The sequence below is a fragment of the Anolis carolinensis genome, chromosome 4, assembly GCF_035594765.1.
Source record: "Anolis carolinensis isolate JA03-04 chromosome 4, rAnoCar3.1.pri, whole genome shotgun sequence".
In the NCBI taxonomy this organism is placed as follows: domain Eukaryota; kingdom Metazoa; phylum Chordata; class Lepidosauria; order Squamata; family Dactyloidae; genus Anolis; species Anolis carolinensis.
In genome coordinates, this window is record NC_085844.1 from 190369934 (window position 1) to 190387564 (window position 17631).

General features: G+C 41.8%; 1 protein-coding gene across 1 annotated transcript in view; it reads left to right on the forward strand.

Annotated features, from left to right (window-relative positions):
- mical1 (microtubule associated monooxygenase, calponin and LIM domain containing 1) overlaps positions 1-17272 on the forward strand; it is a 54722-nt gene extending 37450 nt beyond the window's left edge. Inside the window, exons 13-24 of the mRNA XM_008109793.3 lie at positions 901-1088; positions 2768-2877; positions 3123-3176; positions 4240-4414; positions 5444-5529; positions 6117-6729; positions 8828-8919; positions 10613-10711; positions 11584-11677; positions 11809-11908; positions 13331-13404; positions 15388-17272. Of these exons, the coding sequence (XP_008108000.1) occupies positions 901-1088; positions 2768-2877; positions 3123-3176; positions 4240-4414; positions 5444-5529; positions 6117-6729; positions 8828-8919; positions 10613-10711; positions 11584-11677; positions 11809-11908; positions 13331-13404; positions 15388-15542 (1840 nt within the window). The 3' untranslated portion in view covers positions 15543-17272. The remainder of the gene's footprint in view (positions 1-900; positions 1089-2767; positions 2878-3122; positions 3177-4239; positions 4415-5443; positions 5530-6116; positions 6730-8827; positions 8920-10612; positions 10712-11583; positions 11678-11808; positions 11909-13330; positions 13405-15387) is intronic.
- The last annotated feature ends 359 nt before the right edge of the window (positions 17273-17631 follow it).

Below are 17631 nucleotides of genomic sequence, written 5' to 3' on the forward strand. Positions count from 1 at the left end.
CTCAGATCCTCTCTGCAATCAGGATTACAAGGGGAGAAGAGTGGTGGGGAGTTAAAAATTCAGGCAGCAGGTAATGCAATCATGTGTCTTCAAGTTGCCTGTTGACATATGGCCACCACATACATTTCATAGCAACTCTAAAGCAGACTCCTCAGTACCTGGTATTCCCTCATGATTTCCCATATATTGGCCAGCGTAGCTTCTGAGATCCGATGGAATCTGGTGTTACATAATTGAGAAAGGATAAGTCAAAAGCTGCTGCTTTTAAGACAACAGATGGTGGCCATGCATCTTTTATCTTCCTCTTGTACTGTAAGCTGAATGAATGGGTCCTGTAAAGTGACATTTTATTAAAGAAACAGACCTGTTTCATGGAAAAAATAAGGTGACCAGAATCCTATATGGTCTTTATGAAGGCTTAAATGTTATAGTTCAGGTGTAACATACTAAATTCTATTTTGATCTCCCTATTCCTTAAGAGTCAGACACTGTGGTCAACCAAGATCTTTTCCCTGCCATTCAGAAAGCAGCTGGATGCCATTTTTATCCCCCTCCTGTGAGTGATCTCTTCTGCAACAGGCAGAAGAAAGACCATGTCACAGTCCCCCTTCACACTGAAAATTGTTCACATGAGGGGAGGTGATGGGTGGGCATGGAAGCCAGCTGCTTCCTGAGCAACAGGGAACAGACCTCAATTGATTGCAGTGGCTGCTTCCTCATAATGGCAGATTGGGGGACTTTTTGTAATCTTTTTGTAGCTCCAAAACTAGGAACTATCTAGGCATTGTGAATCCAAAACACTCGCAAGGGCATATCTCTAGCCTACACATTCATAACTGCTGTAAAGGAATCCCACTGACATCTCTGTCAGTCACTCTAATGTGTAACTTTCCTTTCTAGAGACTTCACCTTGCTGGACCAAAATGACTCCATTGGGAACAACCAGCTGGCATTAGATGTGGCTGAGCAGGAGCTAGGGATCCCTCCAGTCCTCTCCAGTGCTGAAATGGCTTCAATGTCGGAGCCTGAGCAGCTTGGCTTGATCACCTACCTGAGCCAGTTTTATGATGCCTTCAAGAACTCTCCAGGTAGAGGCTGTCAAGATATTCAGTTTTGAGTTTGGCCAGTTAAGACTTAAATATGGCACCAATAGTCTGCTAGATATTTTGTAACCAGTATGATAGATTCCTCTGTGGCCCATGGGACTTAAAGTCCTTACTGAAGAAAAAAGAGTTGCGGGACATGGAGAAAAGAGGTGTCTGCTTGGCCAAACCAAAAACGGCAAAGGTTTTCCCCTGACATTAAGTCCAGTTGTGTCTGACTCTGGGGGTCATCTCCATTTCTAAGCCTAAGAGCCGATGTTGTTCATAGAAACCTCCAAGGTCATGTGGTCAGCATGACTGCATGGAGCACCGTTACCTTCCCGCCAGAGCGGTACCTATTGATCTACTCACATTTGCATGTTTTCGAACTGCTAGGTTGGCAGAAGCTGGGGCTAACAGCGAGAGCTTACCCCGCTCCCCAGATTTAAACTGCCGACCTTTCAGTTGGCAAATTCAGCAGTTTGGTCGTTTAATCCGCTGCACCACCGGTGGTTCCTATCTAATATAAACCAAAGGCTTATCTAATCCGGCCTCTTGTATGGCCTTCTGTAATTGACCAGTAGTTAAACTTTGAGATGTATCCTACCTCTGATACTGGAGAAAATACACAGTAATTTTGACTGTTGATAGTTACCATAGCCTGGATTGTGTCATCTTCCTTGGTGTTACTCCTATTTCAAAGCCAAATTTTGTGGCTATTGTGAATTGAATGTCAATCACATCAAAACAGATTTAAGATCAATGAAGCTAAGACAAGTCAGTAGATAAAGGCTTTATTCAGTAATTAATGGATACTGCAATTGTTTACATTGGTAAAGTATACATTCAGTTGTTAGAAGCCCATCTTCCTTTCAGTAGTATGTTGGGTCCTCAAAACACACAAAGGCCATTCCACATACCCACATAACTTAAATGGCTGCTGCTATTTAACATGGTGGTGAATCATTCCATAACAATCAACTTGAGGCAAGCAAGAACCAACAACAGTGGGTTCTGGGTCCACAAAACAATGTTTCGATGTGTTAAGATTTTGAAATGTGGCTCCCATTTGCCATCCATTATGGTTGCTATCCATTATGGAGATCCCGATGACGCAGCGGGTTAAACCGCTAAGCTCCTGAACTCCCTGACCCGAAAGGTTGGTGGTTCGAATTCGGGGAGCGGGGAGAGTTCCTCCTGTTAGCCCCAGCTTCTGCCAACCTAGCAGTTCAAAAACATGCAAATGTGAGTATATCAATAGGTACCACTCTGGTGGGAAGGTAACAGCGCTCCATGCAGTCATGTTGGCCACATGACTTTGAAGAGTCATGTCGTCTGTGACAACACCGACTCTTTAGCTTAGAAATGGAGATGAGCACCAACCCCCAGAGTTGGACATTAGACTTAATGTCAGGGGAAAACCTTTACGTTTACCTATGGTTAGTTTGCCATCTGTTCCGGTTGGGGGACTAGGAAAGCCGTAGACCAAAACAAAGCTCTTCTGTAAAGATATAATGATACAAGCCCTCTATCTCCATTCATTTGAAGACTTTTCCAGTTATGTATAGCCACTTGGGTAAGAATTGATGGGTTTTTGTTAAGCATCATCCATTTGCCTGTTTATATGAGTGAAGTGATGGAAAGATTAAGCTCAGACCCAGGAAACACTGTGTACTTTCTTGCAGAACCTGAGGAGAAGACAGCTAGGTTCCTAACACCCCGAGGTACAAAGGGAGCTATCCTGTTTCTTAGCAAGCTTCAGAAGAGTCTGTCACTCTCACGTAAAAGGAATCTGGTGAGTCTGTTTGCCCAACAGCCAGTGCTAAGTCCATTGCTAGATGTTTCCAACAATGTATTTTGTAAAAATGCGCATATTGGATTGTGTCCCTTTGGCACTTGATAGAATCTCCTCCCAACTCATCCCAACGTCCATCTCCATTAGATGTCCCTATGGGATATCCTTAAATTTGCTTTGAGACCTCAGGGCTCTGGGTCTTCAATTGTGATTGTTGTACTAAAAAGACTAACATTTGTCTATAGGAGGAGAATTCCACATGGGATGAACAAACTAAGAAGAAAAAACAAGAGCCTGGGGTGAGTTTACAGATATTATAAACTGTAAACTATTAGTTTACAGACATCTACAAATTAATGGGAATTTTGATTTTTTAAATAATTGTCTAAAATGGAGAAAAAGGGGAATCTGGCAAATTTCTCTTGGGTATAACTGAAAAAGGGGTTTGTCTCTTAGACCAGTTTGCACAACTTCACTCCTTACCTTAGTCTATTTTCCCTAGGTAGCAAAAGGCTAGCTAGACCAACTGAAAACCTCTGTAAAGACATGTCCCCTGAAAAGTGATTGTGTGGGATATATTTGGGTCAAAGGAAAACATTATCTGAAAATCACCTAAATAGAAGAACAGGGCTTAAACATCTGAAAGTTTGCGGCATCTTAACACTCAGCTGTTCAGCTATCTAATCCCATTATATGGGTTGTTCATTCTTCCAGTAGATTTGCTGAAAGGTAACCCTTTATTCTTAATTTTATCTCACACGTGGCCAAAATTCCTATTCTTCTTGAGCCTCTGATTTAGTTAAAACATCCCAGATCTGATTTAGTGATTTTGACCTGGGATTTGGACTGTGACTTCCTGCTGGAAATGTAAGACCGCTTGGATTGTCTGACACAAAAATAAGAGACGGAAAAAATAGAACAGACTGGTCAGGTTTCATAGACTTTATTAAAAAAATGGAATGGCCTTCATAACAGACTTATCTAGTATATGAAAGACAACTCAAAGAAGGAGAACCAGGAAACTAAGAAAAGGATAAAAGGACAAAAGAAGAACTCTTAAAATGAAGTTTTATTAAGTTTTATTAAGATGGGAAGTCAACATTTTTAGAACCCCCCCCCCCCCCCCCCCCGGTGCTTTTTCTGGGTTTTGGGGTTTTTTTATTATTCTTTTTTCCTTGTTTTGTTTTGTTTTTCTCTCTTTCCTCCAAATCTCATTCATTCTTTACTAAATCAACTGATGTTCCCCCACTTTTACTGTATTCATGTCAATAAGTTAAATAAAATTATTAATCAGAAAAGGAAAGGTAAGATGGCTTGGGACAAATGGCTCTAAGTAGAAAAAAAACATTGGTCTTCTGACAGAGCCCCCCCATCTCTCCTGTGAGGAGCAGCGATGCCTGCTATATCTGTGGCGAACACGTCTACATCGTAGAGCGGGTCAGTGCTGAGGGGCGCTTCTTCCACCGAAGCTGTTTCAAATGTCACCACTGTAAGACAACTCTGCGGCTGGGAGACTTTGCCTTGAATGAAGATGATGGTAAGTAGAGTGGAAGGTCCCAGGTTCAATCCCTGGCATCTCCAGAAAGGGCTGGGAAACACAGAGCTGAGCTTTAAGTAGACTGAATCAGTTCATAGAATCATAGAATCATAGAATAGTAGAGTTGGAAGAGACCTCATGGGCCATCCAGTCCAACCCCCTGCCAAGAAGCAGGAAATCGCATTCAAAGCACCCCCGACAGATGGCCATCCAGCCTCTGTTTAAAAGCCTCCAAAGAAGGAGCCCTCCACCACAGTCCGGGGAAGAGAGTTCCACTGCCGAACAGCTCTCACAGTGAGGACGTTCTTCCTGATGTTCAGGTGGAATCTCCTTTCCTGTAGTTTGAAGCCATTGTTCCGTGTCCTAGTCTCCAGGGCAGCAGAAAACAAGCTTGCTCCCTCCTCCCTATGACTTCCCCTCACATATTTGTACATGGCTATCATGTCTCCTCTCAGCCTTCTCTTCTGCAGGCTAAACATGCCCAGTTCTTTAAGCCTCTCCTCATAGGGCTTGTTCTCCAGACCTTTGATCATTTTAGTTGCCCTCCTCTGGACGCTTTCCAGCTTGTCAACATCTCCCTTCAACTGTGGTGCCCAGAATTGGACGCAGTATTCCAGGTGTGGTCTGACCAAGGCAGAATAGAGGGGTAGCATGACTTCCCTGGATCTAGACGCTATTCCCCTATTGATGCAGGCCAGAATCCCGTTGGCTTTCTTAGCAGCCGCATCGCATTGCTGGCTCATGTTTAACTTGTTGTCCACAAGGACTCCAAGATCTTTTTCACATGTACTGCTGTCTAGCCAGGCGTCTCCCATTCTGTATCTTTACATTCCGTTTTTTCTACCGAAGTGAAGTATCTTGCATTTGTCCCTGTTGAACTTCATTTTGTTAGTTTTGGCCCATTTCTCTAGTCTGTCAAGATCGTTTTGAATTCTGCTCCTTTCTTCTAGCAATTGTGCTCGTTTGTTGAGCCTGAGCAATGCAAGCAACTTCTTTCACCTGACTACAGCCATCTTATTTCATTCTTAGGTAATTTCTACTGCAGCCTCCACATTGCAAACTCCACAGATGCGGCTGCAACCAGTAGCAGAATTCCTTCTGAAGCAGAATATAAAGTAAGCAGGATTTGTTACTTTTTCAGAATTAAACTAGTAAGATGGTGCTAAAATGTTAGTTAACTTTGTGTTCTTGTTCAAAGTACTTTCTTTGTAGTATATCCAGCCATGATCACAGTATTATTATTATTATTATTATTATTATTGACACAACAACATAGTATGACACAGCAAACAAAATAGATATGCTGGATTTCGTATCACAAAATCACAAGTCGAACACTTCACAAGCGTTTAGGACTGTGTGATGTATTTTCGGATGATGCATGCAGATCCCAATAAGGTGGCCTTTTGCAGTTGACAGATCTTGATTTTGTCAATGTTTATTGTTTCCAAATTCTGGCTGAGATCTTTTTGCACAGCACCCAGTGTGCCAGTTACCACCGGGACCACCTGTACTGGTTTCTGCCAGAATCTTTGCAGTTCGATCTTGATTATTATTATTATTATTATTATTATTATTATTATTATTATTATTATTATTATTATCTTCATTTATACTCCGCCTTTTTCACCCCATAGGGGACTGAAGGCATCTTACAACTCCAGCAAAAGAAAACAGATGGTATTATGTGTGCTTTTTCTAGGAATCCTCCCAGATCTGCAGTCCTTCAGGCAAAGGCATTCTGGACTTGGCTGCTAAGGAAGATAAAATGGAAATAGATTCAAGACAGCAAAGCCCATCATCCTGTACAGATCAACTGCTAGCAGGTCAACTTGAAGAATCTCATAAATTAGCAGGTGAAGAATCAGACCTGTCTTCATCCAGAAAAAATGGAAGTGTTGCCACAATAAAACCATACCAGCACCTGCACCAGCAGCCCTCCCTTGCAAAGAAGTTGCAGGACTCTGAGGCCAATTTAGTTTCACAGGTTGGGCACCACAATACAGATGTGGACAGGGCCTATGTTGAAGAACTTGACTTAAGAAGTTGGATTGACTACCAGTTGCAGGAAGAAGCACAAAGGGACTTGGTTACAGGCATGCAAGGAGCCAGTATACACCCTGCTGTTTCTCCAAAGATGCTGATTGCGCCAAGTTTAGTACTAGAACAAGGGGAGTGTGGGAATGCCCAAAGGAGAAAAATCTGCCTGTCAACCCTGGAAAAGCATAAACTATCCAGATTGAGTCCAATTTCAGCCTCGTTTAATTTTCCAGATTTGAGTCTGGAAGAATCCAGCATCAGCAAAGACTCAGAAGGTAATTATGTGTAATTTATTAGCTTTTGCCCAGGAGAATGATTAGCCATCATTAATTATTATTTAGTTCAATTCTAATGTCAGTCTCTTTGTGTGCTTGAGTTCCTCATGTTACGTATTAGTCTCAGATGCCCTTATAGGACGGGGGATGGGGAGGAGAGCATATCTGTTCAATTCAACCAACAAATGCACTATTCTGTGTGAATGGAAAAATACTTGAGTGACTACCCAAAGAGAATTTTGTGTAATCCATGAATGCAAGAGCCTGCTTGGCTAATGCAGAATAAAATGGAACTTGTGTATTCTGTATAGACCACATCTAAAGTCAAAACATTCTTTCCGGCCACAGGCTTATGGGTTGTGCTTTCACTTTTTTCTCATGGGATCGTAGCACTATGTAATCCTACATTCATACAGGGAATGAGAGTTTGTGATGTTAAATATTTATGTTTCAACTGCTGCTGTTTAAATAGAAATGTTGAGTTCCTCCTTGTAAAGCAAACTTGTATGGTCCATAAAGAGAAGCTGCTCATTCCGACCTTTCCCTCTAAAGTAACAAATGTTGACACTGGAGCAATCTCCCATTTATCTATTCAGACCAGACAAATTCAGATAGCTTATCAGTTCCTTTTCTGCCCGCTGACAGCTGCTAAAATTTCCAAGAGCTTGCATTGTGCTTGACTAGGCGTCCAAGAATCCCAAATTTGAATTCCACATTCAGCTATGGAAACCCAGTGAGGTTCCTTGGACAAGTCCCAGTACCTCTGTCAGAGGAAGGCAATGGCAAACCCTCTCTAAATAAATCTTGCCAAAAAAAATCCTGTGATAAGGTTTCTATAGCTTAGAACTCAAGGCACATAGTAACAATAAATATTCCCACCCCTATTGGCATCATTTTCTTCCTTAATCGTTTTTTTAATTAAGGGCCAAGGTGTTATGCTTATTACACAGCATTGAGTTGCATATTCATTTTTTTTATAAATGTATCACAACCTTGGGGTGAAGCATTACTTATAATGCTGTACTTGATAGAAGAGGTTGGTTTATGTCTCTCTCTTCGTTAATCCTCACTTGCATTCCACCCAAAAAAAATCACTGCTACCCACAACCTCCCCACCCTCCAAACATTTTGCAGCTTTATGGAAAAGATCCTTAAGCCTCCAAGCCCACACAGAAGAACTTCAGAGTAATCGCCAACCTACATTAGTGCTTTTGTAATTAAAATATGAGACTTAGTGATATGCTACACAAATATCCTGACATGTAATTTGGCCGTTAGACATAGGCCAGAATCCTTTTTCTGACTTTTGCCAGCTTAATGCTCTGGCATTTCAAGTTGCGCACATTGGCAGGGGGACAGAAAGGAAACTATCTTTGTTGCCATAGAAAGCTGCCCGGCTAGCTACTGAGCAGCTTAAGATCAAATAGGTTAAGCTTGCTCTCTTGACAGACATTATTTCCTGAGCCAGCCAAGCTCCATTGCATTTTACCCCTCCCACTGCACTATTGCTACACAGCCACTGCCATCTCTGCCAGTGGAATTATATTGCCCAGCAGTCATCATATCAGTGCCATACAACTCAGATTGCATACTGGGGCCTCGGTCTATGCAACACATTGTCTAACTTTCAAAAGTTCTTTGTCTCTTATCTGACACCAATAATTAGAGGTACTTGCAGAGCAGCTCACAGGATGGACATGGAACACCTGCAGTCCACACTGAGTCAGTGAATCCACAGTTTCTTATCCCATTCTACAAAGAAACATTTTATCTTTTTAGCTAGCATACTGTGAAATGCTTCATGGATGTTTCAAATGAATTATAGTACTTCTTTGAAGCAATTGTGTTTGATTTCAGATTAGTAAAGAAATACTCGTGCTTCAAATATTGTAGCACTTTCCTCTAAGTCTGATAAGTATCATAGACATGGAATGAATGCCCTCCAGGCTCCTGTTGGATGTACAGCTGTAAAACATTTTGCCACTCTACCCATAAGCCTAGGGAGACTCTACAGTGCCATCTAAGTAGAGGTCAGTGTGAAAGTAGATTATTTCTCCTCTAAAAGCTGTGTGTTACAATAAATGCTGTTCTTTCATAGATTCGCTGGAGATTGGCAGTGAAAGTGAAGAAGAGGAGGAAGAGGAGGAGGAACAATATGAATCAGGGAGCCATGACCTAGGAACAGAGATTGTGAGTCTAAATTTGAATTTCTCTAGAGCAGAAATCTTATAATCATTCTCAAGTCTAAAAGAGCCTTTGATCACTGTATCAACAGATATTTCTAATTTATAACAATAAAAAACACTGTTAATAATGGAATCCTGTTGGGTAATGTAAAATGCCTATTTCATATTCACAGTCCTTATGTAGCCCTTTGTTTAGGGGGTATATAGGGACCGTGAAAGTCTCCCAGTCCCTATCTACTGGGCACCAGCTGCTCTGATTGATGGGGATGTTTCCCCTGTAGCTGGGGAAACAGCTGATTGACAGCCTGAGCCAGCCCCTTCATTTCATAAGGGAGGGGGGGATCCTGCTTTTGTCTGTCACACTGGAGATCAGAGAGAACTTATAGGAGGAAATAGGATTATCAAGTAACTCTCCCTGATTGACGGGAATAGACCCCCCCCAACTGATCAGAGCACCTGCTGCCTGGTAAGCAGGAACTGGGGGGACAGAGAGCCACTTCTTAGCACCATAACTACTATGTTTATGCATTTGTCACTCCCCAACAGGATTCTGGCCATCATTTTTAACAAATCTTTGTTACGTCCTTCCTTTCTTATTAGCATTACTACAGGCAACTCTGTACCCTTTCCAGGTTTTTTCCTCTCCCATTGCGTCTGAAGCATTCTTCTTTTTCTGTTTCCCTGGTAATTTACTTCAGTTAAGACATCTCTCAAGCCATGGAACCATGTGGTGTGGCTAGCTGAAAACTGATACCCATCCCTTCTGGCATCTTTGACTCCACCAAGAGTGGATGGCAGCAGGGCTGGAGCTTGCCCTCCCCATTCCCACACTTTTGTTTGGCTGTTGATTTCTCAGGAGAATCTGGCAGAACACAAATGGGGAATGTTGATATTCTCCCAGAGGGGCTGAAAATAAGGCAGAAAGGGGGGGGAGGCTGCAGTTGGGCTGTGGACCCACAGAAACAGAAAGCATGTATCTACTGCAAGATGACTAACAAGACTCTGGCAAAGCCATATAGACAGAAATCTCCACTGTAAATACAAAGAACACCCTGTCTGCTTTACAAATTGGAGGCTGAGTCAGTCAGTTCCTTAAGTTTCTTACAGCTGCAGGATAGTCTAGTCCCCAGAAGTCAGTTTTTACTCATACAAGCCTCATTGTTTTCCCACTGGATATCTACTCTAGAGGAACTGGGGGAAGGGGGAATGCTTTCTATAGCTGTGTGCAAGTCGTGAAGCTATACAGCCTGAAGAGCCCATTTCAAACAGTTACCATTCATTAAAAATATTGTTGCTTTTTATTGTTGCATTATTGTTGCATTATGACCTTTGGGATAGGTCATCAGTAATTGCTTTTGAAGATTAGTAAATGTTATTATAAGTTGAAATAAGCCTATGTTACCTGAGTATGCAAGAACTGTAAAATGATAACAATGTGCTTACTAGAAGTTGGGCAAGAGAAAATATATTACCAATATCTTGGGGGGGGGGGGCTTCCCTTGCCTCTCCTCTCCCCTTCCTCTTTTATAGTTTGTTGACTTCTTGTTAGTGTAATTAGTTTTTTGGGTGGTTTTGATACATTTCATATGTTTGTGTGTATTATTCCGTATGTGTGCATGTATTATAAAATTGTTTCTTTTGTACATATATATTTTTTAAAAATAGATATTATTACTGGTTTCTTATTGTTGTTGCAGTTCTTTAACTTGACTGAAGAGGGCCAATATCCAACATGGAAAAAGACTTTGATAAGACGAGCCCGAGATGCACAAATGAAGAGGTTTTGCAAAGCTCAGGTAACACTTAAGGCTGAACCAGCAGAAGGGTGCTTTCCCTGCCCTGGCACCCTACAAAATATAGCTGCTCCTGCCTAGCTCTAAGAAGGGGACATCCAGGTTTTTTTTTAATGTGGCATCTTTTACTTCTGAGGTCATTAAATGTCCAGTTCTCAGTCTTGAGAGCACCCAGTCCTGGCTTTAATGTGACATGCACAACTATACACTCCTTGCCTTGTTTTAGAGCCCTGAAAGTATCCTATATAGCAGGCATGGGCAAATATAGTCCTTGGGTGTCATGCCAACCCCAAAGCACATGCCCTGAAGCCCTTAGAACCCCCACACCCAGTTTTCTTTTATAGTAGTGATTTCCAGCTTCACTTAAAGACTAGCCCTGCTATCTTCCCCGCTAAAGACTCTAAATTGAGTGGTTTACTTCCCTCACTCTGCTTCCTAGCACCTTAAAACCTAGAAAAGGGGGAATGAAGATTGACCATAATTATAGCCACCAAGACATTGTGGTGCTCCCCCTATTAAAGCTGTGGTGGGGATAGGTACTCCTGCCATCTCTTGAATTGCACAATTTCTGAAGAGGTTACCTTCCTTATAGTCTCTCACACAGCCTTTTTCTCATTCCTCTAGGCCACCATAGATTTTCCTTACTTGTCTCTCACTGTTGCTGATATTTCTGTATTTTGCCACCAAGGACATGAAATTCTAAACTGGTCACTCAACTTCATTTGCTAAATAAGTAAACCATTGACTGCTAGCTCAGCCCTGTAAGAGCCCTGCCTGTCCCTGCAGGCACTCCCCCTTTGCCCCACAGTGAGAGTTTTCCTATTTTCAATATCCCCCCTTGCTTTGGCTAACTCTTGATCTCTTGGGCTTTGCAGTCAATCCAGAGGCGGCTAGAAGAAATTGAAGTGACTTTCCGCGAGCTTGAGAAACAGGGGGTCAAACTGGAACGTTATCTACGGGAAGCAGCAGGTGAGAGAATGGGCCACCTCCAAGACAAACAGAAATGAGGAAGTATCTTATGGTCAATAGCCAGCAAGAAGCTAAAGCTGCTTTGTATGTCAGCTCTGTTAGGATAATTTCTCACCTCCTTTATCCTCCAGGAACAGAGTCTGAACTAAAGAGGGCATGGATGAGCCAGTTGCTCTCACTGGTCCAAAAGAAGAACAGCCTGATGTGTGAAGAGTCTGACCTCATGATTGCGTAAGAAGCTGACAGATCCTACCAGTTTTGATCTAGTACTCAATAGTAGGATTGGCCCAACTCAGCAGTAGCTTACTGGTTTAGAAGGCAATTCTCAGGAATCCTAGAATTTCATAAGGGAAAGTACATCCCATAGGCTGCATATGACCTACTAGGGCCTTTTTTGTGCCCCTGATTTTTAAATACTCTCTATGTCAATGGTTTTCAATCTGTGGGTCCCCAGGTGCTTTGGCCTTCAACTCCCAGAAATACCAGCCAGTTTACCAGCTGTTCAGATTTCTGGGAGTTGAAGGCCAAAACATCTGGACACCCACATGTTGAAAACCACTGCTTTTTGTCCTGTTGGGGAGGATGTGGTGAAAATTTTGCCACTTTTAATTAACTCTCCTCTCCATGCTGTTAATGTCCAGGAGAGTCCTTTTTAAAAAAAAAAAACAGAACAAAACATGGGTGTGCTTTCTAATTGCTTATTGTTAAGAAAAATGCCTCTGCTGAATCTGTAAAAAGGGCTAATGCCATCTATGGGCAAGCCTCTTTCCATACTTCAGCTTTTGTGATGCCTCCCATAGCACCCCATACAAGTATGCTGTTTTTTATGTCATATTTCTAATGACCCTTTTCCTAAACCAGAAAAGACACTGCTAAATACTGTACAAACACATTCACAGTACCAAATACCAAACATGGTGAGAGTGGGAAAGACTGAGATTTAATAGTTTATAATTTTCTCCATTGAATACATTGCTCTCATTTCCTTTCTTTTAGTCAGTTTTTAACAGCTAAGTTTTTAGAAATAAAATCATGTATCCACAGACTGCCATGGGTTATTTCATGAAACAAAAATGATTAATTTTACATTATGTACCATCTTACATTAGAATTAACCCATAGCAGCCTATGGGTGTGTAACTGTCATTGGACCAACCCTAATGGCTGGAAACTTGTTGGTTAGTTCCAAAAAGAGTAGATCCATCAAATCAATTATGGAATGGTGAGTCAACACATAGGTAAATTCTATTGATTTAGTGGTTCTTCTCTAATTGTGAGTAATACTAGGATTTTGTCTAGTGTTGAAAATCTTGCTTACGGCTATAAAAGAAACATTTCTCCTGTCTTATTCTGGGCTTAGTGAAGATTCACTGAATAGTACAAGTATCTATTACCACACATGCAGTGTCTCTGGAGACTCCCTGACTAGAGTCAGGTACAGCACACATAACTAATTCATGACTGCTGTCACTCCTGCCTTCTGGCTCTTTCTCATTAGGTTTTAGCTTATAAGGCTACTTGAGCTGATGGTGTAGAGAGAATAGCTAGTCATCAAAAGGAAATGGAGAGGCCTCACAGGGGAGGACATCCCTTATGCTTCATGAGTTTCAGATACTCAAGGAGTTCTCAATTTCCATTTCTTTTGCCTCCTAGGGTGCAAGAGCTGAAGCTAGAGGAGCAGCAATGCCAGTTGGACCAAGAACTACGCCGATACTATAATATGGATGGTAATAATTAGTCCACAGTTCTGCTGAGGCATAAATAAATACTAGGCGTGGTCAAGGGCATGTGAAAAATAAGTTATTTTTGTGAACAGAGTGAAGATAACAAAAGATGATAATGTTTGGCAAGGTGGAAGGCAGTGGAAAAGGAGGATGCATTGGAAATGGAGAGTCAAGAAAGCCACATCCTTGAGTGTGCATGACCTTAGGAGGGCTATCAGTGACGATGTCTTGGGACGTGTCTCGTTCATCCACCACTAAATCAAAGCCAACTTCCCATCTAATTGCTGTTGTGCATCTGGGGAACAAGTAGCAGCCTTCAACCTCATCTCCAGAGGGAGGGGGAAGTTTGATTCTTCTCCAGGTGCTCAAAGAATAACTACACTGGTTACACTTAATCAGTGTTTCCTACCATGGTGCTACCTTTCCAGCTAAATGGCAGCCGGGCAGTCCCAGAGTGAGTGTGGGAGCAGAGCTGCACCCAAGAGCTTCCAGTAACCTGATTTTTCCATGGTGCTGGCTTTAGATGCTCCTATAAGACAAGAGGATATGCTGATGGGAATATTGCTACTGGCAGGGCCTTCCAGGTCAGAGATTTTTATTGAGGAGCCAGATTAAGGTTGCCATCCTTTATGATCCAACCATAGAAATTCTGCACGTTGAACTACATCTGGCCATTCACCAACCCCTACTGCAGAGTTGCTGCAATCCCTCACACTATTCTTTGCCTGGTGAGAGCAGTGGAGGATTGAGGAACTGTCTAACTATGTCTCTTTTGCTAGTAAAATTACATCTTCCACTGGGGGCTCCCAAGGATCTCAGCAGATGATGTAATGTTTTCACATCTGGCTACAGGAACATAGCCAGATGCTTCTCTGATGCCAATCTCAATCCTGGCATGGATGGGCTGCAGCAACTCTACAGGGGAACTTTAGTCAGTGGGGAGGGGGGAAGAGAGTACCTACCTGTGTATTGACCATAAAGAGTCATATGCTGGCATATTAATTTAACACCCACATATGCCATTAATAAGATGTGCCTTCAATACGATGTATGAAACTACTGTGCAACAGCAGTAGCATGGTGTGTGCATGTGACACTGGTGGATGCAGGCAGTGGCCCTTCAGCACTGTGAAGATGGAAGCAATGGTAAACTACTTTTGAATTTATTTTAGTGAAAATCCTATGAGGAGACAATGGAGTTATTTTGCCAAAGATCTCCTGCCCACTTAGGACCATCTTTTTATTATATTAAAATTCTTTAGCTGATTAACATAACTGGTTGATAAAGGGATATGCACTGCACCTAACAGCTACCTGGAATGGCAACTGAGATGTCAGTCTTAGCTAGTTCAGTTTGTTCAGTACACAAGGCTGTAATTCTGGGAAGCTTCATTTAAAGGCATATTAGCTTGTCTAGGTTCACTTTGCTCAACTTTATAGGAGTGCTGTCCATTTGTCTGGCAGATCTAAGTGCAATAAAAACACAGGCTTGGCATCTCTGCTCTGAGTAGGCTATGAGTGATGGACATACGTAATCTGAAGGGACCCTTTAATATTTGGATATAAACCATTGATATCCAAGTGATAACCATACATGTACATCCCAGGCAGCATTTTAAAGAACAGTAAAATGTGCTAAAGCTTCTCTTCAAATCTAACCCATCAAAATTGGGGATGGGGAGGCATTGTCAAGTCAAGGTGTAGAATGCCCTCAGAACTATCTCTTAGTTGCATACATGGACTGTAGTAGGTATTTGAAACACTCACCTTTCTGTTAACAGCAATGATAGTGAATGTCGGCCCTCCAGATCTTGTTGGACTGCAGTTCCCATCAGTCCCAGCCAATATAGGTTGGGATGATGGAAATTGTAATATAAAACATCTGGAGAGCTATCAATTGTTGGCCTTTGCTTTGCAGCATTGTTTGACAGCATCCCACTTTAAGCTGTGTTGTGAACTTGGTTTTTTTTTTAAACAAAAAAACAGAGTCTTCCAAAACCCGTGAGGACCAGCAGGCAGAAAAGAAGATCCTGTCTCAACTGTTGGAGGTTGTGAATCAGCGCAGTGCCCTAATCGAGATGCAGGAGAACAAGCGTCTCAGCGAACTTTCTGAGCATGGTCCACTGTTGGGAAGTATCTGAAAAATGTCTGTTGGATTAAAGCCTTCTGAGACACTGGGACCTTCTCTTTATGCTGAAGTTCGTTTGGCACAGACAAAAACAGGAAAACAAGCTCCTCTTTAGCAAAAAGCAGTCTTAAGAAGCAACTTTGCTGCCACAGGAACAGAAGAACTGTACAGATACTGTTCAAACTGTTACTGAAAGCAGGCCCAAAATGCAACGGTGCTGCAGTATACTTAAGCAGCACTCCTGCCAATATATCTATTGCATCCAATTATTATCCCAGATCACATGGGAAGGCCCTGCCAGAGGTATGGCCCGTACCTCAAAACTGGCGCTCATGTGGAGTTTATTTATTGCATACTACTTGCTGCTTGAACTTTACCTGGCTGATAAAAAATACAACAGAATCAAAAACCATGAAATAAGACATATTTTCTATCCTCAGATCATTACTTGATAGTCATTCTTTGGCATCAGAAGAGCAATCCGGACTCTAACATTGCTCCAGATACCAAGTTGTGTATGTTTTTATGGTGTACTAAGACAAGAAATATGATTTATTCTGCCAATAAAAACATTTTATTACATTGGGTCTTATGACCACAATCAGTGTAATGAGACATTTGAAAGACAAATGCCAGTGGAGAAGTGATGGGGATGTTTTATGTATTTTAGTTGTAGTCTCCATGCCCTTCTTAGCCACCCATTTTTTCTCATATCACATCATGAAGCTATAATGTTTGTGTGCGAAACTGTGGTGTTGTCCTGTACCTTTAAAGACGGCAGAAGGGGCTGCAGTGCATGGGTTGGCAATATACAATAGCTCTCAGCTCAATTTCCTTTTGTCAAAGCTCTCCCCAGTGATGACAATGCAATGCTGCCCCCCTCCACAGCAGGTTTGTAGGATTCTTGTGAGTACAATAGGCCATTCACTGGGGTTGGTGGTGCAGGGCCCTCATACTATTTTTTAAACCTGAGAGAACACACTCAAAAAATTTCTAGATCTTTCAGTGTGACAAGTTGTGCTGGAGGACCTATGGATTCCTATACATGTGTTTCTCTAGGAGCATTTAAGCCTCCCAGCATAACTCTATGGCCTACTTCAGGTAGGAGCTGCTCATAGTAATACTGGAGGACCTAAAGATTCCTAGAAACCATATTAATCAAATCGACAAAAGTTAAATCTGCAAATGTGAACAACTGACATACTGCTGTCTGTTCTTTCTTTGCCAAGCTACTCAGATACATCCCAATAGAAGACTGGAGAGGGGAGTCGCACCAAAAAAGCATATTAAGTTTTTGAAATAACGTTACAGCTCCAAGAATCCCCAGGCTGGCATGCCCAAAATTTAACTTTTAAGTCAGCTGTACAGTCTTCCCAAAAAATTATATATAGAATGGCCTAAGCCTGGGAATTCCGCTTATTACCCAACTCCTAAACATTTTGCATTGTATATGTTTTTAATAGAAGCTATAAAGCCATACAAGTGTGGCTTAAAGGTGATATCCCTGTATTGGTAGCACAGCCATAAGAGAAGCCGTATTAACTATGCAGAAGTGTGCATTTACCTCACAAACTGCTCCAGCAGAGAAGCTGCTGTATAATTTGTTACACAACCACACACAAGCTTCCTTCCTAATTAAAAAGAAATTGCTTTATGTTATAATCAGAAGGTGCCTGAATTAGTACAAACAGCTGTCCTTTTTACACACCGTTCCTGTATCAATAAAGGCGCATGGAGTAAGGAGGAAGTGGTATTCTGTCTTTTCTTATTTCTGTTCATTTTACAACAGAGGAACTAACCCCAAACATTGTTTCTTGGTCTCTGTCAAGCCTTTTGAGAATCCTACTGTCTATGCTGCCGAACTCTCTACGTCTTAGAATTGAGCAAAACATTCCTCAAGAGGGTTTGAGCAGTTCTCCATTCACCAGATTCTCTGGACTGATCTTTTTCTGGTAAGGGAAGTGTGAACTGCCCCTCTAGGAATGGCAATTCATCTTTTTTTAAAAGGCATGCAAAAACCAGTACTATTTCACATAAAAGAATACCAATCTATCAGTATCGAATGGAGTCCAAATCACTTTTGCTCCCAGAGGCAGGAAATT